The sequence below is a fragment of the Mobula hypostoma genome, chromosome 18, assembly GCF_963921235.1.
Source record: "Mobula hypostoma chromosome 18, sMobHyp1.1, whole genome shotgun sequence".
Taxonomy (NCBI): domain Eukaryota; kingdom Metazoa; phylum Chordata; class Chondrichthyes; order Myliobatiformes; family Myliobatidae; genus Mobula; species Mobula hypostoma.
In genome coordinates, this window is record NC_086114.1 from 61577183 (window position 1) to 61603555 (window position 26373).

At 40.3% G+C, this 26373-nt stretch overlaps 1 protein-coding gene across 2 annotated transcripts in view; it reads right to left on the reverse strand.

The window, feature by feature from the left end:
* vps13c (vacuolar protein sorting 13 homolog C) overlaps window positions 1-26373 on the reverse strand; it is a 387651-nt gene that overhangs the window by 9477 nt on the left and 351801 nt on the right. The window contains exons 78-81 of one of the 2 annotated variants that reach the window (XM_063070973.1): window positions 26175-26298; window positions 23142-23256; window positions 2940-3031; window positions 576-696 (exon numbers count right to left, since the gene is read on the reverse strand). In XM_063070973.1, the coding sequence (XP_062927043.1) occupies window positions 576-696; window positions 2940-3031; window positions 23142-23256; window positions 26175-26298 (452 nt within the window). Of the gene's footprint in view, window positions 1-575; window positions 697-2939; window positions 3032-15696; window positions 17064-23141; window positions 23257-26174; window positions 26299-26373 lie in introns of those variants that run through there. The other variant, XM_063070975.1, reaches the window with a different exon arrangement.

Consider the following 26373-nt stretch of genomic DNA (forward strand, 5'->3'; position numbering starts at 1 on the left):
CAAGCACAGACCCAGAGGCATCAAACACTCCTCATACATTAAGTGTTTAATTTCTGGGATCATTCTTGTGAACTTTCTCTGGAACCTCCCCAGGGTCAGCACATCACTTTCTAGATATGGGGCCTAAAGTTGCTCACAATATTCCAAATGTGGTCTGACCAATACCTTAGGAAGCCTCGACAGTACACCCTTGGTTTTATATTCTACATATACTCATCTTGTAACTTAGACAGACCACTGTTCTAATTCTCACACAGATGAACCATTCATAGCGGCATATATTTTTTGATTCTTTATGTATTCTTGCAGGAAAGATTAAAAAAAAAGTTCAAAGACTTCTCTATTTATGATGAAAGCTCTCAATTAAATTTTAAATCACAAGACTTGAAAAGTTCTGACCAGGAACACTGGAGGCCTATGTTTACTTTGAAAAGACAATGGCCCCTTGATTGTCACTTATTAAAATTCACTTAGCATCATAATTAACAATGTAATATCATGTAAAGGATGTTAATTCATGCTTCCATCAAACATCAAGTGATGCCACATAAAGATCCAGTATCCCACACACGTACCTTGATATACAAGCTCAGTACATTCCCTTCCAAAGTTGGTGGTTGAATAAACTCATCAAATACATAATTCCAATCACAACCAAGATGGCAGAGAATCTCATCGGATGCGCAGATCACTCTCCTAAAAGAACAAAGTATTTGAAAACAAGAGGAGAAGAGGTCACTGCATATGTGGAGTCAAGGACTCACACCAGTTGACAGTTGTTAAATATTTGGGGTTTCATTTATTCTAATAATTGTCACTTATAGTAGTTTTATAAAAATGAATTATTACCAATTTTCTAAAAGCTCAAGTGTATATTTAATCATAAAATTAAATTTAAACTTATTTTATCCAATATGAACTTAATAAATTAAGCTATATTTATTTTTTTAACTCAAGTTGCAGGCACTGTACAACAGTAAATACCCTCAACTTGACACTTTTTCCAGTCTCTGTGTTCTTAATGTTTAATTTCAGTAGTGTGTGCCTCACTGGTGCTGACAAATTTGTAAATAATGCTCTTACATTTTTCCTTCAAACAGGCTTAGTTATTCTTCACCAAACAGTTAATAATTTCTGGCTTTCTGACATAGATCTATAAAAAACCTTGGAGCTACGTTCAGAATGGTGCTCTAATGAGTGTAGAATCAGCTCTTCAGACAAGTGCTACCTTTTCTAACAAGCTATTAACTTAGTCCCATAACTTGAAATGCTCCTGCAGTTCCCTTCAGAAAGATATCACTAAACCAACTTCCATTCCCTTTAAGAAAGTACTTCTAATTCACAATTCATTACTTAACCCCTCTTTCTTCATAAGGCAAAATGGCATGAGCCATTTCCTTCCACACTTCGATCTTGACTGCAGACTGGTGTTGCTGTAACTACTGCTGAAATGGAATTCCCATTCTCAAAGCCTCCGGATCAGTTAAATCCCTGAGACAGTTGAAAATTAGCTTGAAGTTTTGAGGTGCAGCTGCTGCCAAACGTGCTTTTGACTTTGTATGATGAGTTCAAAGAACAAACACATTAAACACAAACTGCAAATCAGTAAGAAATGAGTCCATGTTGTCCAAGCTCTTCCAGCACCAGAACCAGGAAAACAGAGGGAAGGGCCAGGAACAAAATTGATAAGATTGAAGATGGACATTAAAGCAGGAAGGAATGAAACTAAGTTTCAAAAAGCTGTTATTAGCCACAAAGACATACAGCTCCCTTGTCCAACCCTATTCTAAAATCCGCTCTGCCACTACCAACAATGATCCATGAACAGCCTTCCTGACTATAAACACTAGAAATTCTGTGACTGTAATCAAACAAGGACAGGCTGTTGGTGAAGCTACAAGAAATTATATTCTGTAGCAGAAAATCCTGGGAATAGCAGAGATTGTTTCCTGTAGCTGTGAACATCACATGAAAGGATATTAAGTGAGCGAAAGGGAAATATACAAGGGGTGATTGATAAGTTCGTAGCCTAAGGTAGAAGGAGTCAATTTTAGAAAACCTAGTACATTTATTTTTCAACATAGTCCCCTCCTACATTTACACACTTAGTCCAGCGGTCGTGGTGCATATGGATCTTGGACCTCCACAGCAGGGGTGATTGATAGGTTCATGGCTTAAGGTAGAAAGAGATGAGTTATACAGCTCTCGTTACATGCACATGTAGGTCAACTCCTTGAGTGATTATGCAGAAAGTTTGAAGTTAATCACTCATCAGGGATGATTGATAAGTTCATAGCCTAAGGTAGAAGAGATGAGTTATTAACTTCCAACTTTCTGCATGATCACTCAAAGAGTTGACCTGTATGTGCATGTAACGAGAGCTGTATAACTCATCTCCTTCTACCTTAGGCCATGAACTTATCAGTCACCCATCTGTGGACACTTTCTGGAGGTCCAAGATCCGTATGCTCCACTACCGCTGGACTAAGTGTGTAAATGTAGGAGGGGACTATGTTGAAAAATAAATGTGCTAGGTTTTCTAAAATTGACTCCGTCTACCTTAGGCCGGAAACATATCAATCACCCCTCGTAATCGACCAGTTTCTGAAATTGTCCTTGAGACACTACACTTTGGCCCATCTTGAAAAAGCATATCAAAGCCCATCCCTTTCTCCAAAACTCAGCTAGCTCACACTGTGAACCAAAAAACACAAAGGTTAAGAATGGGAGGAAGTCATTCAGCCCTTTGAATTTTCTCTGACATTTAATGATCATGGCTAATCACTCTAATCTAATATCCTGGTCTATCCCGCCCCCCCCATATCCCTTGACCCCTTTGGTATTAAGAAATTTATCTGCATTCTTTATGATCACATTTAATGACTTGCTCCCTTGTCTTGTCATTCTGGCCCCTCGATCAAGATGATTATTTTCTGTACCTGTTTGTGATGAGCAGATTTGTTCTTTTCTTCCCATACAAAAGACAATGCGAACGATATCGCTCTCCATTAAGCTTTGCAATCTCCAACCTCTGCAAGAAAAGTCAGATTATTTTCTCCAGCAACACTTAATCAAAGGTGAGAATTTAAATATGGTGCATACAACTCACTGACATCATGTGCAGTCAGTAGCTTGTGTCAGAATGGGTAAGTCTTAGCTTCAGCCACACAACCACATGTAAGTTGAAAGTTAAGGTGAGGTATTTGATGTGTTGTAGTAAACCATCAGAGCCAAATAACTGAGACACAGACTCCATCCCTACCAGTTCCTGCTCTCACCAAAATTCTGTTTGATTAGGCATTGTGTACATTGGCAAGAGTTGAGGAAAATTGATTTTGCAATGCATCACATAATTCCCAATGACTGCATGCAAATTAACTACTTTTAAAATATTTCTTCCCTGTTAATCAAATCCGTCACACACAAGTCAAGTATTAAAATATGTTTATTTAAAAATAGCTATATTCAAAGCAGGTTTTGTACAAAAGATGCAAACTTAGAGGAAGGACCCATGCTGATGAAAACTGCCATAAAATTAGATTTGAAATAGAGGCACTGTTGTACCATGGGAAACGCAGCAACACACTCATACACAAACAGCAGTGTTCCACTACAATTGGAACCATCAAACATTAATTATAATTAGGCACATTTGCCAAGTGATCAAGATCAAAATGGGTATTGATATTAACAGACTGAATTGTTAGAGCAACAGTCAGTGGTCTGAAGGGAATTAATATTAGGTAATGGTTGAAGCCTTGAGCAATGATTTTCTGCAGGTCTTCATTGTGAGGACACATATTAACATACCAAAGGGAGATGTTATGGATGCAGTGGGAGGTGAGGATCTCAATACAATCACTGACACTAAAGAGGGAGTGATGAGCAAAAAGGTAGACAAGTTCTTTTGTCCTAATGAAACACATTCCAAGGTACTGAAAGTAATGGCGTAAGTTAGACGTGTTTGTGATAAGTTACCAAAATTCTCTGCATTCTGTGCAGGTCCCAGCAGAATGAAACACATACAATGACATGGCACTGTTTAAAGAAAAGTTGTAGGGAATAAGTGGGCAAATATAGCTAGTTAGCTTAACGTCTGTAGTTGAGAAAATACTTGAAGTTATCATCACAGTGAGACATCGGGATAGAAGTTCCATCAGGCAGACACAACACGGATTCATGAAGGACAGGTTCTGCTTGACAAGCTTAGTGGAGTTCTTTGAGAAGATAAGCAGAGTGAACAGAGAACAGGTGGATGCTGTACACTTGGACTTCCAGAAGGTATTCGATAAGGTGTTGAATAAAAAATACATCGAGTTAGAGGTAATGTGGTTAACCAGTGGAAGACAGATTATGATTAATGGCATTTCTCTTGTTTCAAGTAGTGAGCAGAGTGCCATTGGGCTGGGTCCTGGGCCAGCAATATTTATACATTAACTAAGATTAGGAAGAGAGGACAGAGTGTAATGCACCCAAGTTTGATGATGACACTAAACTGAGTGGAAAAGCAAATTTGTGCAGAGATGTTGAGAGTCTACAAGAAACATAGATAGGTTAACTAAGTGGGCAAGGGTCTGGCAGATGGAGTACTATGTGGGTAAATGACAGATCATCCACTTTGGAAGGAAAAATAGAAGATCAGATTACTTACTTAATGTCCATACAGTATTCAGCCCCCTTGAAAGTTTTCGTGTTTTATTGTTTTAGAAACAAGGAAAATAGGTGCAGGAGTAGGCCATTCGGCCCTTCGAGCCTGCACTGCCATTCAGTATGATCATGGCTGATCATCCAACTCAGAACCCTGCACCTGCCTTCTCTCCATACCCCCGATCCCTTTAGCCACAAGAGCCACATCTAACTCCCTCTTAAATATAGCCAATGAACTGGTTTCAACTGTTTCCTGTGGCAGAGAATTCCACAGATTCACCACTCTCTGTGTGAAGAAGTTTTTCCTCATCTCGGTCCTAAAAGGCTTCCCCTTTATCCTTAAACTGTGACCCCTCGTTCTGGACTTCCCCAACATCAGGAACAATCTTCCTGCATCTAGCCTGTCCAATCCCTTTACAATTTTATACATTTCAATAAGATCCCCCCTCAATCTTCTAAATTCCAGCGAGTATAAGCCTAGACGATCCAGTCTTTCATCATATGAAAGTCCTGCCATCCCAGGAATCAATCTGGTGAACCTCCTTCATACTCCCTCTATGGCAAGAATGTCTTTCCTCAGATTAGGGGACCAAAACTGCACACAATACTCCAGGTGTAGTCTCACCAAGGCCTTGTACAACTGCAGTAGTACCTCCCTGCTCCTGTACTCGAATCCTCTTGCTATGAATGCCAGCATACCATTCGCCTTTTTCACCGCCTGCTGTACCTGCATGCCCACTTTCAATGACTGGTGTGTAATGACACCCAGGTCTCGTTGCACCTCCCCTTTTCCTAATTGGCCACCATTCAGATAATAATCTGTTTTCCCTTTTTTGCCACCAAAGTGGATAACCTCACATTTATCCACATTAAATTGCATCTGCCATGAATTTGCCCACTCACCTAACTTATCCGAGTCACCCTGCATCCTCTTAGCATCCTCCTCACAGCTAACACTGCCGCCCAGCTTCATGTCATCCGCAAACTTGGAGATGCTGCATTGAATTCCCTCATCTAAGTCATTAATATATATTGTAAACAACTGGAGTCCCAGCACTGAGCCTTGCGGTACCCCACTAGTCACTGCTTGCCATTCTGAAAAGGTCCTATTTATTCCCACTCTTTGTTTCCTGTCTGCCAACCAATTCTCTATCTACATCAATACCATACCCCCAATACCGTGTGCTTTAAGTCTGCACACTAATCTCCTGTGTGGGACCTTTCAAAAACCTTTTGAAAATCCAAGTATACCACATCCACTGATTCTCCCCTATCCACACTACTAGTTACATCCTCAAAAAATTCTAAGAAATTCGTCAGACATGATTTTCCTTTCACAAATCCATGCTGACTTTGTCCGATGATTTCACCGCTTTCCAAATGTGCTGTTATCACATCTTTGATAACTGACTCTAGCATTTTCCCCACCACCGATGTTAGGCTAACCGGTCTATAATTCCCCGGTTTCTCTCTCCCTCCTTTTTTAAAAAGCACGGTTACATTAGCCACCCTCCAATCCTCAGGAACTAGTCCAGAATCTAAAGAGTTTTGAAAAATTATCACTAATGCATCCACTATTTCTTGGCCTGCTTCCTAAAGCACTCTGGGATGCAGACCATCTGGCCCTGGGGATTCATCTGCCTTTAATCCCTTCAATTTACCTAACACCACTTCCCTACTAACATGTATTTCGCTCAGTTCCTCCATCTCACTAGACCTTCTGTCCCCTACTATTTCTGGAAGATTATTATGTCCTCCTTAGTGAAGACAGAACCAAAGTAGTTATTCAATTGGTCTGCTATGTCCTTGTTCCCCATAATCAATTCATCTGTTTCTGTCTGTAAGGGACCTACATTTGTCTTAACCAATCTTTTTCTTTTCACATATCTATAAAAGCTTTTACAGTCAGTTTTTATGTTCCCTGCCAGTTTTCTCCCATAACCTTTCTTCCCTTTCCTAATTAAGCCCTTTGTCCTCCTCTGCTGGACTCTGAATTTCTCCCAGACCTCAGGTGTGCCACTTTTTCTGGCTAATTTGTATGTTTCTTCTTTGGAATTGATACTGTCCCTAATTTCCCTTGTCAGCCACGGGTGCACTACTTTCCCTGGTTTATTCTTTTGCCAAACTGGGATGAACAATAGTTGTAGTTTATCCATGCGATCTTTAAATGCTTGCCATTGCATATCCACCGTCAACCCTTTAAGTGTCATTTGCCAGTCTATCTTAGCTAATTCACGTCTCATACCTTCAAAGTTACCCTTAAGTTCTGAACCGTTGTTTCTGAATTAATTATGTCACTCTCCATCTTAATGAAGAATTCCACCATACTATGGTCACTCTTACCCAAGGGGCCTCTCATGACAAGATTGCTAATTAACCCTTTCTCATTGCTCAATACCCAGTCTACCTGCTCTCTAGTTGGTTCCTTGACATGTTGGTTCAGAAAACCGTCCCGCATACATTCCAAGAAATCCTCTTCCTCAGCACCCTTACCAATTTGGTTCACCCAATCGATACGTAGATTGAAGTCACCCATTATAACTGCTGTTCCTTTATGGCACGCATTTCTAATTTCCTGTTTAATGTCATCTCCAACCTCACTACTACTGTTAGGTGGCCTGTACACAACTCCCACCAGTGTTTTCTGCCCCTTAGTGTTATGCAGCTCTACCCATATCGATTCCACATCCTCCCGGCTAATGTCCTTCCTTTCTATTTCGTTAATCTCCTCTCTAACCAGCAATGTTACCCCTCCTGAATATTAAATATCCCTGAATGTTGAGCTCCCATCCTTGGTCACCCTGGAGTCATGTCTCTGTGATCCCAACTATATCATAATCATTAATAACTATCTGCACTTTCAATTCATCCACCTTGTTACGAATGCTCCTTGCATTGACACACAAAGCCTTCAGGCTTGCTTTTACAACACTCTTAGCCCTTATACAATTATGTTGAAAAGTGGTCCTTTTTGATTTTTGTCCTGGGTTTGCCTGCCTGCCACTTTTACTTTTCACCTTACTACTTTTTGCTTCTACCCTCATTTTACACCCCTCTGTCTCTGCACTTGTTCCCATCCCCTGCCACATTAGGCTTCGTCCACACTACTCTGGATAATTTTGAAAACACCGGTTTCGAGTAAAAATGACAGGCGTACACACTAAGCGTTTTTCAAAATATCTCTGTCCACATTACACGGATATTCGGGTGAATCTCCTCTACTGGGCACACGCAGGACACACAGAAAACAAGCGAAGAGGGAACGGTATACTTGGAGCGCGTTTGTCCAGTTACAGACTAGAAAAACTTAAAAGGAATTGCTCTTGGTTCTCGCGCAGGAGGACTTAAAACTTAAAAAAAACAAATACTGGAGTGTACAGAGGCAACCGACAGGGAGTTCACGGACAGTATGACCCGGCTGACGACGAACATTGAAAAACTGACCAACTTTGTTGCATTAATAAAGCACCTTGTTAAATGTATAAAACATGTCTGCATCAGTGTTATCTTGTATTTCCATACAATATTACATTAGGCTGTTACACATCTATTGTCAGAGAAGTACTTGCATAAATGGGTAAACCACCTTCATACAAGCAAGGACAGAAAACAGGGCAAAGTGAGTATACTTATTTATTCAGTAAGCTATTGGTCAAAGTATTTGGTGAGTACGTTTCTAACTCTTGCTTCAGTCTCGTTGCTGTCCGTTCTGAAATTGTTTGGTTCTGCAAAGCGCAGAATCAAATATCGCTGTGATGATTGTACACTCTAGTATCAATTGTTTGACGACAATAAAGTAGTAGTAGTAATAATAATAATAAGAAGAAGAAAACAATGAAATGCCGCGCTGTCTCCATCTGTTGCGGCACGTCATGACAGCGGTTTTAAAAAGCTCCGGTTACCCCGTACACACTGCAACGGATATTAGGTGTCTTCAGATTTATTCACTCTGGAGACCGTTTCTGAAAATCTCCGTTTTCGGGGGATGAAAACGCTGTTTTAGTGTGGACAGAGGGTCAAAACGAAGAGAAAAAGTTTTGTTTTCAAAATTATCCAGCGGTAGTGTGGACGTAGCCTTAGTTTAAATCCTCCTGAACAACAGTAGCAAATGCTCTGAATAACAATGTGTATTGAATAACAGTGGATTTAATTTGAGTTTTTTTGAACTGATCAACAGAAAGACTCTTTTGTGTCAAAGTGTAAACAGATCTCTACAACGTGATCTAAATTAAATACAAATATAAAACACAAAATAATTATTGTATAAGTATTCACCCCCTTCAAGTCAGTATTTAGTAGCTGCACCTTTGGCAGCAATTACAGCTTGAATCTGTGTGGATAGGTCTTTATCAGCTTTACACACCTGGACACTGCAATTTTTCCCCATTCTTCCTTACAAAAGGGTTCAAGCTCTGTCAGATTGCCTGGGGAACTTGAGTGAACAGCCCTTTTCAAATCCAGCCACAAATTCTCAATTGGATTGAGGCCTGGACTCTGACTTGGCCACTCCAGGACATTAACTTTGTTGTTTTTAAGCCATTCCTGTATAGCTTTGGCTTTATGCTTGGGGTCATTGTCTTCCAGGAAAACAAATCTACTCCCAAGTCGCAGTTTTCTTGTGGACTGCATCAGGCTTTCCTCCAGGATCTCCCTGTATTTTGCTGCAAATCATTTTACCCTCTTCACAAACCTTCCAGGGCCCACTGCAGTGAAGCATTCCCACAGCATGATGCAGCCACTACCATGATTCATGGTAGGGATGATGTGTGCTGTTTGGCTTAACCAAAGATATCGTTTAGTCTGATGGATAAAAAACTCAATTTTGGTTTCATCATACCATAGAATCTTCTTTCAGCTGATTTCACAATCTCTAAATAATATATATTTTTAAAACTGTACATAAGACTCCTGGATAACAAGGTTTTGTACAACTGTACTACCACATCTTGTGCATATGCCCAAGCCTTTTGCATTGAAGGCCAACACTTCAATTGTTTTCTTTACTGTCTGGGGCACTTGTATGTTTACTTTAAAGTGTGCTGCACAAGGACACCCAGAGCCTTTTGTTCCACATTTCTCAATCAGTCACCATTTAAATAATACACTGCTTCAGAAGCTATGCTCACCCTTATCCGCAGTGTACCCACTCTGCCATGTACCTGCCCACATACGTAGCTTGTGGAATCATGTTCAGATCTGTTTGCACCCCATCGTCTCATGTTGTTGGTAAAGACGTTGCAAAACTTCATACATTTAACGTATACGGTGATTAGTGGGGTCACAAGCACTGATCCCTGCAGTACTTCACTAGTCACCACTTGCCATCCCCACAAAGCCCCATTTATTACTGTTCCCAATTTCAAGTCGGTTAACCAATTTTCATTCTATGGCAATAAAGTACCCCCAATCCCACAGGCTCACATTCACCATTAATGTGGGACTTTATAAAAGGTTCCGTTAAGATGTCGGCGCATTGGATCGCAGCAGGTTCTACAGGGTCAACAAAAAGTGTTATTATCCTTTTTAAACGTATTTTTTATGATCGCCAGACCCGTTAGACATTAAGAACTTAAAAGTACTGTAGGTCTACCCCATCAGCGAGTTGCTTATTAGTAGAGAAAATGAGGGAGCTGTGCATCATGCTGCTGCCTGTGTCGAAGGCGGCATAAGGTCTAATGGCAATTTTGGTCGTCTTGGTCAATTTTGACCATCTTGGTTGCAAGATTTGGATATTGTTAATATGGTATGCCACAAGTTCAATTCACTGATTTATTGGCAAAGCGTAGGGGCCATTTTTTTTTTGCATGATTGTATTTTACTGATAACTTAATATGCTTGTTATATCGTATGTACGAGGACTAAGCCTCAAGCTGCGGTGACGCCTGTTTACAACAGGCAGGAGAGAGGGATCGGAGCCAGTGCACTCCCCCAAGGGCAGTGTGGTGCCGCGTCCAGATTGGAGTTGGTGCTGCTACCTAGCGTTCACTTGGCAAAAGACAAATTGTGTTGTAGTCAACTGCAGATTTTGGCAGCATTCATGGCTAAGGTCTGGACTATTTTTAAATTGTGTGGCTGAATCTCACAAATATCTTTATGTGAGTAAAATGGTTGAATGACAATTAAACTTGAATCAAATGGAACTGAATTGAAAACCCAAATGCGCCATGCCCACTGGTTCTCCATCATCTATTTCACCACATACATGCTCAAGTAACTCTAGGAAGTTTGTCCAACACAATTTCCCTTGCATGTTCCATCTCATGCCTCTTCATCAGGAGTCAGCCTCAGGATGCTCATCCAACAGCCCAACATTACACTGACATATGACAGTGCCAGGAAATTACAGAATTTAGTTTTTGACAGTAGACTTGCTGGTTCAAGAAGAACCAATACACTAAAATGTGAACAGAAGTAATGCATTTTAAAGATAAGATTGAAGGTTTTTATTTTGTTTTGGCAGTTGTATATATGAACAGAAAATGCACCTATGCTATCTAATTTCAAATTTATTTCCAAATATAAAGGAATCACTGATTGTTTTCAATGGCCAAGGTCTTAAATGAATATATAATATTATCAAAATTTACTGTGGAAAAGATCAAGGAAGCAGACAGTAATGTCCTAACATATAGGCATGAAAGTGGAGGAGTTGGCAGTGTTGAGGCACATAAAAGTGGATAAATCCCTTAAGTTTAACCAACTCTGGGATTCTTAACCTTACAATCTACCTCATTATGATTTTGCACTTTATTGTTTACCTGCACTGCACTTTTTTGGCAGCTTTTACATTTTATTCTGCATTGTTATTGTTTTTCCTTATTCTGGCTCAATGTATTGTGTAATGATTTGATCTGTACAAACAGTATGTAAGAGAAGGTTTTCACTCCATCTTGATACCAATAACTATATACTATGACATTATAGGAAGCAAGGTAAATCTGCTGGGATCCTGGCAGAGATCTTTACAACTTGTTTAGCCACAATTGAAGTAATGAAAGAGTGGCGGGACCTGAAAGTTGGCCCTTCATTTAAGACAGCGTACAAGAACAAAAGAAACTAATATCAGTGGTGGGAAAGTTACTGGGCAGAATCAGAGATAAGATCTTTCTGCATTTGGGAGGGCAAGTACTGATCAAGGATAATCCGCATAAGTTTGTGGGTGGGAAATAGTGTCTCACAAGTTTGAATGAACTTCTTTCAAGAAGTGATCAAGAGGATTGATGAGGGCAGGGCAGTAGTCATTGCAATGGACTTTACAATGTAAAGCCCTACATGGACTTTAGCAATGCTTTGGACAAGGTGCAGCATGCTAGGCTGGTCCAGAGCAAAATCATGACCTGGCCAACTGGATACAGAATTGGCTTGATGGAAGTAGTCAGAGGGCAGTAGAGGAGGGTCACTTTTCTGAATGGTGGTCTGTTACCAGTGGTGTGCTGCAGAGATCAGTGCTGGGTCTTCTGTTGTTTGTCATATATATTAATGACTTGGATGAGAATGTATGTGACACAAATAGTCATTTGAAGATGACACCAAAATTGATGGCTGTCTAAGTTTACAACAGAATCTAGATTAACTGCAAAAGTGGGCAAAAAAAAACAGGAATGGAATTTGTTGTGCATTTAATGTTTCAATAATATTTGAGTAATATTGTAAGTATGTTGTTGATTAAGCATTCTTTGTTTAAATAATTTATTACTGTTTTATATGTAAAAATAAGTGAATTGCATATATCATGACACTACCACATGATTGTGTGCACATCGCTTAAAGTAAACACAAAATTAAAACTCGAATTCCCTGCTCTGTGTATTTTTGCTTTTAATTAATTTTATGTTTTGGATTTACAAAACATAACAGAGTTTAAGTCAGACAACTATCAATTTATGCATTTTGGAAAGCTACACAAGGCAGAACATTCACAGTGGTCTTGGGGAATACTGCAGAACAGAAAGACTTTGGGGTAAAAGGGCCTGGAGACAAAGGTAAACAGGGTGGGGAAGAGAGTATATTGCATGCTTGCCTTCATTGGAAAGGGCATTTGGCACGATAGCTGGGATGTCATATTACAGCTGTAAAGTTTTCTGATAATTTTTAAGTTTTTCCAAGCTTTTTATAAAATACTCCTCAGGGTCATTTTAAAAAACCTCACATAGATTTCAAAGTAGTTATGGAAATAAGACAGTGATACACACAAAACGCACATTATGTGTTGCTTCGTATTTCCTGCAATTTTCTCATGTTTAAGATAGTGATATATCAGGAATAAAATGAGGGAAGGTCAATTTGATTAAAATAAGCAAGAGCTCGCAAAGGTAGACTGGGAGCACCTACTTGCAGGGAAGTCTACATCTGCAGTGTAAGCATTTAAAAGAAAAGTAATGACTATTCGGGTAAAAGTTTTCCTGTAAGGGTGAAAATCCTGGCTAACAAGTACAGGAAATCTTGGTTACTGAACATAAAAAAACATATAGCAGGCATAGAGGGGGAGGCTGGTCAGGAGTGTAAAGGTTATAGGGAGATGCTTGGAAAGGAAATTAGCAAGTCCGAGAGGGGTCATGAAATATCACTGGCAGGTAGGATTAAGGTAAATTCAAAGGTATTTTATAATTATAAAAAAGAAAAATGACTAACGAGACAAAAAGTAGAGTCTGTTAGGAACAATGCAAGCAAGAACTAGAAGGTATGGGTGAATACTATTCACAAGGGGCACAGACTTTATAGTTGGAGGATTCAGCAAAGGGGAAGGTGAAACTCAACTGAAAGTCTACATGAAGAGAGGAGGTATTCAATACCTTAGATAAATAAATCCCTTGGGCCCAATGAGGTTTATCCCAGACTTATGAGAGGTAAGAGAAGAGATTACTTGCACTCTGCTGAGATTTTTAAACCTTTGTTGAGCACAACTGAGGTATCAGTTTGACTGGAAGACTGTTCTCTACTTTCAAGGCAACAGGTAAAAGCCTTGTAATTATAGACCAGACATCAGTGGGAGTGGTACAGAAGTGTAGTAGTAAGCACGATGCTTTACAGTATCAGCGACGCGGGTTCATTTCCTCCTGCTGTCTATGAGGAGTTTGTACGCTCTCTTCATGACCTCTTGGGTCTCCTCTGGTTTCCCCCCACAGTCCAACAACGCACTGGTTTGTAGGTTAATTGGTTATTGTAAATTGCCCTGTGATTAGTCTAGCATTAAATTGGGACATTGCTGGGCTCAAAGGGCCTACACCACACTCTGTCTCAATAAATAAATCAGTGGTAAGGGTTTCTGGAAAAGATTTCCGAGGGAGAGGATTAATGATCATTTGGAAAGGCAGGGAATAATCAGAGACAGCATGACTTTTTCAAGGGCTGATTTTGTTTGACCAATCTGATTGACTTTGATAAAAAGGTAAAGAAGTATATTGAAGAGGGCAGCGCAGTAGATGTGTCTGCATGAACTTCAGTAAGACCTTCAACAAGCTCCACATGGGAGACTAGTTGAAAAGGTCAAGGCCCATGGGATCCAGGATAGGTTGGCAGATCCAATCCAAAAATTGGTTTAGTGACAGGAGACAGAGGGTGATGGTAGAGGGTTGTTTTTGTGATTGGATGGCTGTGACTGTTGGTGTATCACAGGTATCAGTGCTAGGACCCTTACTGTTTCTAATATACGTGAATGATTTGGATGTGGATGTGGGAGGAAGGATCAGTAAGTTTACAAATGACATGAAGACTGGTGGATTGTTGAAAGTGTGTATGGTGGTCTTAGGCTACAGGGCGATATTGATGTGTTGGTGAAGCACGATTAATGAGGTAGTGTATTCTGGGAGCACTAATAAAGCTGGTCGAAGAACACTGAGGCTGTCTACAAGAAGGGTCAGAGCCGTCTCTATTTCCTGCCGGACGATGCTGAGGATGTTCTACAAGGTCTGTGGTGCCCAGTGCTATCATGTTTGCTGTTGTGTGCTGGGGCAGCAGGCTGAGGGTAGCAGACACCAACAGAATCAACAATCTCATTCGTAAGGCCAGTGATGTTGTGGGGATGGAACTGGACTCTCTGACGGTGGTGTCTGAAAAGAGGATGCTGTCCAAGTTGCATGCCATCTTGGACAATGTCTCCCATCCACTACATAATGTTCTGGGTGGGCACAGGAGTACATTCAGCCAGAGACTCATTCCACCGAGATGCAACACAGAGCATCATAGGAAGTCATTCCTGCCTGTGGCCATCAAACTTTACAACTCCTCCCTTGGAGGGTCAGACACCCTGAGCCAACAGGCTGGTCCTGGACTTATTTCATAATTTACTGGCATAATTTACATATTACTATTTAACTATTTATGGTTTTATTATTATTTATTATTTATGGTGCAACTGTAACGAAAACCAATTTCCCCCGGGATCAATACAGTATGACTATGACTACGGCTAGGACATACATCACAAATGGTAAGGTCCTACAGAGTATTGAGGAACAGATGGACCTTGGTGTGCAAGTCCAAAGTTCCCTGTAGGTGTCAGTACAGAGATAATACAAAGCCGCATATGGGCTACAGGCCTTTACCAGTTGAAGCATTGAATACAAGATCAACAAGGTTATGCTCCCATTTCACAAGATCTTTGTCAAACCTCAGATGGAGTACTATGTACAGTTCAGTTCACCACATTACAGGAAAGATATGACACTGCTGGAGAGGGTGCAGAGAAGATTCATCAGGAAGTTGTCTGTGATGGAAATGAGGACTGACTGTTTTCTTTGGAAAGAAGGAGGTTAACAGCAAATATGATTGAGGTATATTTAATTATGAAGTGTATAAGGCATATTACAGGAAACTTTATCCCTTATTGAAGGTAGGTAAAATGAGAGGACACAGATTTAGTTTTGGGGTAAGAGAATTAGAGGAGATTTGAGGGAGACTCAGTGAGTGATGAGTACCTGAACTGCATTGGCTGAGAAGCAGAGTCACTGAAGTGTGTAAACAAACATTTGCATTGCCCCTGATAGAAGGCAATAGGCCAAGTACTGGAAGATGGGATTAATGTGGATGGGTGCCCACTGGTCAGCATGAGCCAAATGGTCTGTTTCTGCATTGTCTGACTTAATCATCTAAATGTCATTTTACAATATTTCAGATCATGTAAACATTGGTCTATTATTCAACTGTAGAGCAAGACCAACAAAATAAAGATATTTCTCAAAAAAATCAAACTATAACTGAATACAATAAAGCAAACTATAGAATCACAATTAAAATACAATCCATGTTTATTTTAAATATAGGTGATGATTATTATTCATACAATATATGTGGAAATTAATAACCAGAATAGAAAAAGAACCAGCCAGACAGGAGGGTCATAAGATTAACTATTAGTGTTTCAGAATATACAATGGATTCCAGTTAATTAGGACACTTCATGACCAGTACATTTTGGCCCCGTTAAGTTTCATGGAAAGAGATACAAGGGTATTAACATTTAAAAGAGTAACAAATTACATATTTAAATGAAATACAGAACAAATAAGAACATTACAATGCTACTGCAACATTATAAAACTGTGTATTGACTCTTAATAGTTATCCATGGAGGAATTCATTCAGTGTATGCTGTCATGTTCTTTTGATTGACTATAATTATCAAAATCAGCACAAACACCTAGTGCAGAAAATGGACTACCTTCATACAATGCTTTCAACGACTGCATCATCCAAATCTTAATCTTAAAGATGATTGTTGACACCTTTATATTCTTTGTAGATCCTACTTGTTGAAGTAGTGAAATTGTTTCATTTTCACTCCTGGCCATTTCTGGCATTTCCAAGCCTGAATGCTTGAAGCCACGGTGAGCAAATTAGTTCTGAGTTGTCTTCCTGTTTATTTCTTTCCAACTATCAGTGATGAAAATCACTGCTTTTTTAATGCAAACACATGCAACTAATGCTATTTAAAAACTGTTCACTCTAAGCACAGTGTAGTGTCTAACAGTCACACAAGTGCATGCAAGTGATGCTAGTTAGAAACTGGTCGACAATCATCTCATGTTCCAATTTAGCACCATAGTGTCCCAAATAAAACAAAGGGAATCCCAGCTATTTTCTCAATTAGTTTTGTTCTTTAAGAGTTGGCCTAAATAAGCGGCTGCCCCAATTAACTAAAATCCACTGTATTTCCTTCATGGAATTTCTTTCATGGACTTTACAATTGGAATGTTTACTGTTGAGATGACAGATTCGTTTGTTTTGTCAAGTTTATCCAAAATGCAGAGTGACTCAAAATGGAATATAACACTGTAATATATGATAGATTCAATAAATTTATATATTACAAATCTAAATGTATTTACATTTGGTGCCAATATGCAAAAATAAACAGATTACGAAAAGCAGAAAGGTAAAAAGTCTGAAAGACATTTGAAATCTCAATCCATATCGTGCTGCATGTGTAAAGAGAAAAGGGAAAGACATTAGAATTTTGCCATATTAAAAGGTAAAGGATCATACGTTTTTCATTCAGCAATTTTTGGCAGAAGTAAAATAAACAAGGATTCAAAGTGAAAAGAAAGCTATTTATGTTGGGGCAGAGAGAGAGATCGTTTAGAAGGGGAGGCACAAGAAGGCATTAACCATAACAAAGCAGCCTCCCATCTATTCCCATGATCATTGTAAGTCGCATTTAATTTCTAATACTAGCAATTACACTGTTAAGTATGTACAGTACTCTGTAAAGTCTTAGGGTGCCTAAGGCTTTTGCACAGTACTGCATTTGTCAACGTGGAGTGGAGATCAGGCTTGTAAATCTGGTAGGAGCAAAGGATATTGGGGATGGCGAGGGTGAAGCACCACAGGAGGGGCAAGGGACAGGTGGCGAAGGACTGCCAGTGGCAGGGCGTGGCATGGGTGCAGACATACCCAGCCCCAAGGCACCAGGCAAGGTCATTTGATTCCAAACAATTGGTTTACTGATCGTTGCAGAATGTGTCTTTGGTGCTTCCCACAACCTCTCCTCTCCTTTCCACTTTTCCCAACCATGATTCCCTTCTCCCTGCCCCTTCCAACTCTCAGTCCACAGCAGAGACCCACATCAGAATCAGGTTTATCATCACTCATATGATTTTTTTTTTTTGCAGCAGTACAGAGCAATACATAAAATTACTACAGTACTGTGCAAAAGTCTTAGGCACCCTAGCTATATTTTATATATGTATGTGTGTGCCTTTGAACAAAATAAAAATAAACTACAAATGTGAAAAATCTAATAAATATAAAATACAACAAACCCATCAGACTAAACCGTGACAGGGCTCGAAGTGTCAATCCTCTGTACTGTAACCTCACTTGTAACCTGCGTGTTCCTTTTTTGGCAGCTTTTATATCCTCTTAACAACTTACTTTTTTACCACCTTTGTTTAATCAACATAATTAGCAATGGTACCTTTATTGCCTTCATGAATATCATGAATAAATAGAGGTCCCAGCAACAATCCTTACAGTAAACCATTTGTTATATCTCATCAGCCAGAAAAAAAGACTCATTTATAACTCTGGTACCACAAATCTCTGGTAGTCACAAGGGATTACGATATGCAGGTACAGGTAGATTGGGAAAATCAGGTGGGTGCTTGTTGCCAAGAAAGAGACGGTAATAGGGGATAAGGAAATAAGGAAATGGCAGACGAACTAAATAAGTATTATCTTCACTGTGAAAGACACTAACAGAATGCCAGAAGATTGAGAGCATCAGGAGACAGAAGTGAATGCAATTGCTATTACTAGAGAGAAGGTGCTTGGGAAGCTGAAAGGTCTGGTTGATAAGTCACATGGACCAGATGGACTACACTTCAAGCTTCTGAAAGAGGTAGCTGAAGAAGTTGTGGAAACATTAATAAAAGTCTAGTTTCTGTCAAGGTTCTGGAGGACTAGAAAATTGCAAATTCACTCTTTCAAAAAGGAGGCAGAGGAAAGGAAATTATAGGCCAGTTAGCCTGACAATGGTTGGAAAAATATCGGAGTTGTAGGCACATGATAAAATAGACCAAAGTTAGCATGGCTTCTTTAAGGAAAAATCTGTGGAAATCTTTGAGAAAATAATAAGCAGGATAGACAAAGGAGAATTGGTAGATATTGTGTACTTGGATATTCAGAAGGCCTTTGACAAGGTTCCACACGAGGCTGCTTAACAAGATACAAGCCAAGGGTATTACAGGAAAAACTAGCATAGACAAAGGATTGGCTGATTGGCAGAAGTTGAAGAGTAGGAATAAAGGAAGCATTTTCTGGTCGACTGCTGGTGACTAGAGATTGGTTCTGCAGGGGTCGATATTGGGACTGCTCCTTTTTACATTATATGCCAATAATTTGGATAATGGAATTGATGGCTGAGATGAAGATCTTATCTAAGTAAAAATGTTTTTCATCATTGAAGTCTATCCATCAGTAGGTTCAGGGGGTATGATGTGGAACATTTATTTCTCATTTGAAATAGAGGAGGCCCTTAGCCCAATGAGTATTTGTTGGCTGTCAGGGAGATTGCATCAGTCACTTTCTCTGCATTTCTTATAAATATTCTCTCTCTCACAAGACAATCAAGACCACCCAATTCTCCTGCAACCCACCTGTTACAAGATCAACTTGAAGTTAATCTAATAGCGCTCTTTGAAGCGTTGAAGAAAACTGGAGCACTGGAGGAAAATAACAGTGAGAACCGATTGCTGGGCCACCCTAATGCTACATTTTCTTAAACAGGAATAAATTGCATTTTGAACTGTTTTATGAGAGAAGTGAGCTTATGATGGAATAAAGTGAGGAAAACAGAGTGGTGAAGGAATCGTTGGAAATGCTTGAGATGGCAGGCTACAAATTTGGGTGCTGAAGGCCTACATCACAGAATGGAGAATATTAAGTAGCAGAAGAAACTGCAGATGTACATATAGAGCAACAAACAGTCTGCTGAAGGAAGGTGTGTCAAGCATGCTGTGGGGGGTGTGGAGGTAGGAAGGATCTGTCTAAATGTAGGAAAATTCATTTCCTCCCACAGATGCTGCTTGACCCACTGAATTCCTTCAGTAGATCGTTCGTTGAATTTCAAGTGATGGCAGAGACACATTATGTTCTATTTTACAGAGAAAGGCATCACAAAACTGTGACTTAGAAGAAAGCAGAGTGGTGCCACTTTGTGGTCTGTGACCACAGTACCAGTCCCATTGGATTGAAGGAGAGAAAGCCCTTTTTTTTGGGAAGAAGACTGAGAAAAGGATTCTGAGAACAAATGCGCACTGGTTTCTCCACTCACTATGATCCTGCCAGACACAATGCATTCCTATCATATGTATTCAAAGACTCAAAGTACATTTATTATCAAAGAATACATAAATTATACAACCTTGAGATTTATTTTGCTTACAGGTAGCCACAAAGGAAGAAACACGAAAAAAATCCAAATTAAAGAAAAAAATAGAAAGTCCAACACCCAATGTGCAAAAGAAAGTGAAAAAATACAAACCATGCAAACAACTGAAGTGAGCAACAAGTGTATTGCAACAAGTGATATATTACAATAGCCAATGTCTAGAGAGAAAGATACAGAGGACAATAGATACTACTCAACAAAATACACTGCTATGGTACTGGGACTTCCCAGGTGTAGACTGTGTGGCATGGATTTTGAGTTAATGACCCTGTTTTTAAGATGGAATAGCTCATATTCCACATTCTGTGTGCCACTGCAGAACTGTCAAACATGGGGAGAGCACTCAGCAACAATTAGAGGGCAGCATTCGAGGATATAATACATGCCCAAAGTTAAATCCATTATAAAAGTGTTAGAAGCTAATCACAAACAAGAGAAAATCTGCAGATGCTGGAAATCCAAACACACACAAAATGCTGGAGGAACTTGGCATCTATGGAAAAGAGTACAGTTGACGTTTTGGGGCCAAATCCTTCATCAGGACTGGGGAAAAATATGAGGAGTCAGAGTAAGAAGATGGGGGAGAAGGGAGGAAGAAACACAAGGTGATAGGTGAAACTGGGGGGGAAGGGGGGACAAGGGGAAGGGAGGGGGGAAGGGAGACAGGGGAAAGTAAAGAGCTGGGAAGTTGAATGGTGAAAGAGATACACGGCTGGAGAAGGGGGAAACTGATTGGAGAGGGCAGAAGGCCATGGAAGAAAGAAAAGGAGGAGGGGCACCAGGAGGTGATGGGCAGGTAAGGAGATAAGGTGAGAGGGGGAAATGGGAATGGGGAATGGTGAGGGGGGGGGAGGCATTACTGGAAGTTTGAGAAATTGATGCTCATGCCATCGGGTTGGAGGCTACCCAGATGGAATATAAGGTATTGCTCCTCCAAACTGAGTGTGGCCTCATCGTGACAGTAGGGGAGGCCATGGACTGACATGTTGGAATGGAAATGGAAAGTAGAATTAAAATGGGTGGCCACTGGGAGATCCTGTTTTTTCTGGCAGACAGAGCGTAGGTGCTCAGTGAAGCAGTCTCCCAATCTACGCGGGGTCTCACTACACCAGGAGCACCGCACACCGTAGATGACCCCAACAGACTCACAGGTGAAGTGTCGCCTCATAGTAGTGAGTGAGAAGGTGAGTAGTGAGCAGGTGTAGTACTTGTTCTGCTTGCAAAGAAAATGCCAGGAGGGAGATCAATGGGGAGGGACAAACGGACAAGGGAGTTGCATAGGGAGCAGTCCCTGCGGAAAGCAGAAAGCAGGGAGAGGAGGGTGGAGGTAAAGATGTGCTTGGTGGTAGGATCCCACTTGAGAAGGTGTAAGTTACAGGGAGAATTATGTGCTGGACGCGGAAGCTCGTGGGGTGGTAGGTGAGGCCAAGAGGAACCCTGTCCCTGGTGGGCTGGCGGGAGAATGAAGTGAGGGCAAACGTGCGCGAAGTGGAAGAGATGCGGTTGAGGGCAGCATTGATGGTGGAGGAAGGGAATCCTCTTTCTTTGAAGGAGGAGAACATCTTCTTAGTTCTGGAATGAAAAGCCTCATTTTGAGTGCAGATGCAGGTGAATCGGAGGAATTGAGAGAAGGGGATGGCATTTTCACAAGTTACAAGGTGGGAAGAGGTATAGTCCAGGAAGCTGTGAAAGTCAGTGGGTTTATAATAGACATCAGTAGAAAAGCTGTCTCCAGAGATAGAGACAGAGAGATCGAGAAAGGGGAGTGAGGTGTCAGAAATAGACCAGGTACATTTGAAGGCAGGGTGGACTGTTGGCTTCTGATGGCCTGCTGATCTCCTCCACCATTTTGTGTGTGTTGCATAAATGTGTTAGATACTGGAGAAGGAATCACCTAGGAAGAGAAAGTTAGGTCCAAGAACATTTTTAGTAGGACAGATAGAAGAGGTTTCAACAGATGAGTGCTTGCTACATAGAGATAGAGAGCCACAGGCCACATGGATGAGCTGTCAGCAACAGGAAAGGAGCTCATGGGGGCAGTGCTGCTGGCTGGATCCTCCACTGTGGTGGCAGAACTGGTGGCTCTAAAGGGGGCTAATGTCATGGGAAGGGTTGACATTAAACTAAAATTAAAGTTGTCTTGCTGGATTAGTGCACAAATGAAATACAACAATTAATGGAAATTGCACAAGATAATTGGTAACTGACATCTTCCACTGTCCCAGCAAATCAGCTAACAATTTACAATTAATGGTGAAATCCCAACAACAGACTTTTGAGCAATATCTTGGGACATAATGAGAGTGGTCAGATTCATAGATATTACTAAAATGGGAGCACTTGTGATCAGCAAACAAAACATCAAAAAAAATGAGGGCAATTAAAGAAATAAAATTCTCTTCAAGCAGTACGTCAGAACTTCAGCAAATGAAGCTAATGACAGTTTTTAGGTTGTGGAAATATGCCCTCAACAGAGTCACAAATCTCTCCCCAAAAATGAGATACAGAACAAAAGTCAAGAAAATTGTATGGATGAAAAGGTAAATACATCAACACAAAATTTATTTTAGCAACCTGCATTTCCTGGTGCATGCACAGATGATATCGTTGTACTCTGGAAAATCACCACCAGTACAGGTGCCACACATGAGAAAAATGAGACATAAAATCTATGGTGATATTACACTCAGCCATGACCAAGCACACCCATTCCACAGCAGCAGTCAAAGCAGGGAAAATGCAGAAAAAGGCTATTCAACCTTTGATGGTATGAACAAACACAGTTCAGAGAAAGGGGCAGCGGGGATGGACCCAACTAAATGAGAGGACAACGGGAATGGAACCAGCTCAGAGAGGGCAGTGGAAACACACCCAGAGAGGGGAGCGGAAATACACCCAGAGTGCAGAGCTGGGAAGGACCAATCAGCAAGTTCAAAGCAGTCAATGCCATCATGTGTTTCACTTATGCCATTTTAAATGCCAGAATTTGATGGCAGAACAACTTGAGAGTTGAAGCTTCATGTTTCAGAAAACTCAGATTTTATATATCTATTATAATTCAGCAATTTAATTTTTCTGCTTTTCGATGATTAGCAGCTCAGCTTACCTCAAACAGGTGACAACCCTCAGATTCTCTTCGATTGTAGGGCCTGATAATCCCATCCTCACGAATATATCGAGGAGGGCGGAGTTTACTCACATCTTCAGTTGATTCCGCCACCCTGTATAAACAAGTGATGGTTAACTCTAATTCCTAGTCCCATGAACACTACCTCATCCATGAACACTACCTCACTTTTTGAACATATTATTTGTTTTTGCAGGATTTTTAATTTATTCAATATACATATACTGTAATTTCTTTCTTTCTTTCTTTCTTTTTATTTTATTTTTCTTCTATATTATGTATTCTATTGAACTGCTGCTGCTAAGTTAACAAATTTTACGACACATGGCGGTGATAATAAACTTGATTCTGTTTAACTCTATTTTATTTAAACTAACTTTAAATTGCTTTTTTAAAAAAGAGATAATTACACAAAATTACAACAATAATTACACAAAAGGGATACTTCAAAAGCAGAGCCACTGAAGACAGTAACTAAGAGACTAAGGCCAGCTGTCTTCACGTCTGCCATAAGGAATTAAAAAGAAGCCATTATTAAAGATACAGGGTACTTTGAAAAATTCAAATGGGAAATTGTCTTCGGCCTATTTATTTGAGCACTTTTCAGAAATAAATGTAGCAAAAAATGACTTGTGGATGTTCTATACATTGATAAGGTGTTAAAGTTCATGGAAGTTACATACGGGTGTGAGTTCAAGATTAACAAGCTAATAGGGAAGTATAGGCACAAATGTCTTTCTTCTGTAGTTGGCAAAATTAACCAGTGTGTAGCACAGCCACCTTTTATAACTTAGATGAACGTGTTGGATGAAGGAAACTAAGTTGTGAAGAGGACACATGGAGGATACTAAAGCAATATTGATAGGTTAAGCCAATGGGAAAAGATCCAGGAAATTAAATATAATGTAGGAAGACTTGAAACTACCCAATTTGGAAGAAAAATAAATTATTAGTTTATTTTTGAAATGGTGAGAGACTGCAGAGCTCTGAGATACAGACGGATCTCAGTGTTTCCTATTCATGGATCTCAATGTCAGCAAAACAAAAGAGCTCGTCATTGACTTCAGTGAAAGGGGGGAGTGCAGCCATTCCCATTTATATTAACGGTGCTGAGGTGGAGAAGATTGAGAGCTTCAAATTCCTAGGAGTGAACAGCACCATAGCCTGCCTCGGTTCATAAGACCATAAGAGACTGGAGCAGAATTAGGCCATTCAGCCCATCTAATCTGCTCCACAACCATGTTGAAGCCACAGTCATCAAGCTTACCACCATCTCTACTTCCAAAGAAATTTTACATGTCCTCCTTCAACCCTCAGATTTTTATTGATGCATCATAAGATTCTATCTGGAAACACAATGGCTTGGAATGGCAACTGCTCCATACATGACCACAAGCTCACCGCTTAGCACATCACGAAAACCACCCTCCACTAAGTGAACTCTGTCTATTCTTCTCACCCGCTCTGGAAGAGAGCTAGTATAAATCAAAGAAACCACCCACCCTGGACATCTCTCTTCTCCCCTCCCATTGGGCAGAGGATACAAAAACCTGGAAGCACATACCACCAGGTTGAAGGACAGCTACTATCCCACTGTTATAAGACTACTGAACTGTTTCACAGTATGATTAAACAAATTCTTGACTTCGCGACCTACTTTGTTTTGACCTTGCACTTTACTGTCTACTTGCATTGCACTTCCACTGTAACACGTCATTGTGCAGTTTGTTACTGTTTTACCTTGTGCTACCTCAGTGCACTGTTAAAATGAATTGATCTGTATGAATGGAATGCAAGACAAATTTTCACTATACCTCAGTATGTGTGACAATAATAAACCAAATTAGAGTAATTTACAAGTAATTAAAAAACTAACAAAACATGATTATTTATTGCTATGGGATTTGCATAAAAATAGGAACGGTATATTGAGTACTGTGAACAGTATAAAAGTGTCCTTATTTAATTATAACTTGAAAAGCATTAGATTTAATAATCTAATACCGGGAATGGCTGGAATAGAGGTCATACAAGGAAAGGTTGTACAAGCCAGGCTTGTATCCACTAAAGTCTGGAAGAAGGATTGAAACATAAAGTCCTGAGGGGTCTTGACAGGGTGGGTATGGAGAGGACATTAGTCACTGCTTAAAAATAAGGGGTCACCAGCTGAAGACACACGAGGAAACACATTCTCTTGGAAAATATGAGCTTTTGGAACACTAACTCAGTTGGCACTAGAAGCAGAGTCTTTTAAGGTAGAGGGGGCCTGATAGCCTGAAAGCCTGGACATAGGGCGTGAGTCCATGATGGACTTCATTACTTCTCTCCAACTGAGGCAAAGTTGAGGTCAATGATGATGAGAGCAGAGGATGTTCAGGTGTTTAGCGCCCTCTGCCTAAGTTTGACCAGTCTTCCTCTCCCTCTCGCTAGCTGCTGTTAGAGGAAAGATTCTTGGGATCCATGTTACCAGGATTAATCGATGAGGCTGTGGACTCGTTTTGAGAGATTTTGGGGTTCATATTGCATGTGTTCCTGGATTACGATTATTCTTCCGTTTGCTGTTTTTGAGCGGTTTGATGCGGACTGGGGCACTTTGGCGAAGAATGTCCCTGTGGCCTGCAGTGGGCTTGTGGCATGGCGCTGAACTGAACTAAACTAAACTGATTACTACTTGTGTCCTGGTTTGACGTTTGATATTCCATGTGTTGTTTGCTCATTTTTTGCTGTTTGTGCAATTTGTTCTTATTTTTAGGTGTTTGATGTTTTCTTTGAACAGGTTCCATTGTGCTTCTTTGTTTTGTAGCTGCCTATGGGAGGACGAATTTCAGAGTTGTATTCTGTACTTTGATAATAAATCTACTTTAGTCAGCAAGAGGCAGAAATGCTTTGTGGGCTGTTAAAGCTTACAATCAGATCAGTAATGCTTGAGGGAATGGTTTCAGGGGCCAAGTGGCCATCTCCTGTTCTAAATTCTATCATCTGAATGGACTCTGTTGGTGCAGCACATCTTACTTTTTGATTCCCTGGAAAGTGCTGCTTGCCATGTCAATGATTCCACCAGTTGGCCGTGCAACGACTCCAACTAGACCTTTGCCAACCCCTTTAAAGAAACCAGCTGCACCTTCTTTCTTGGCACCTGTTGAGGGAATTGTTGCAAACTGGTCAGCATTGCTCTTCCTCCCATCTGTTCTCACACAAATGTAAAACATAG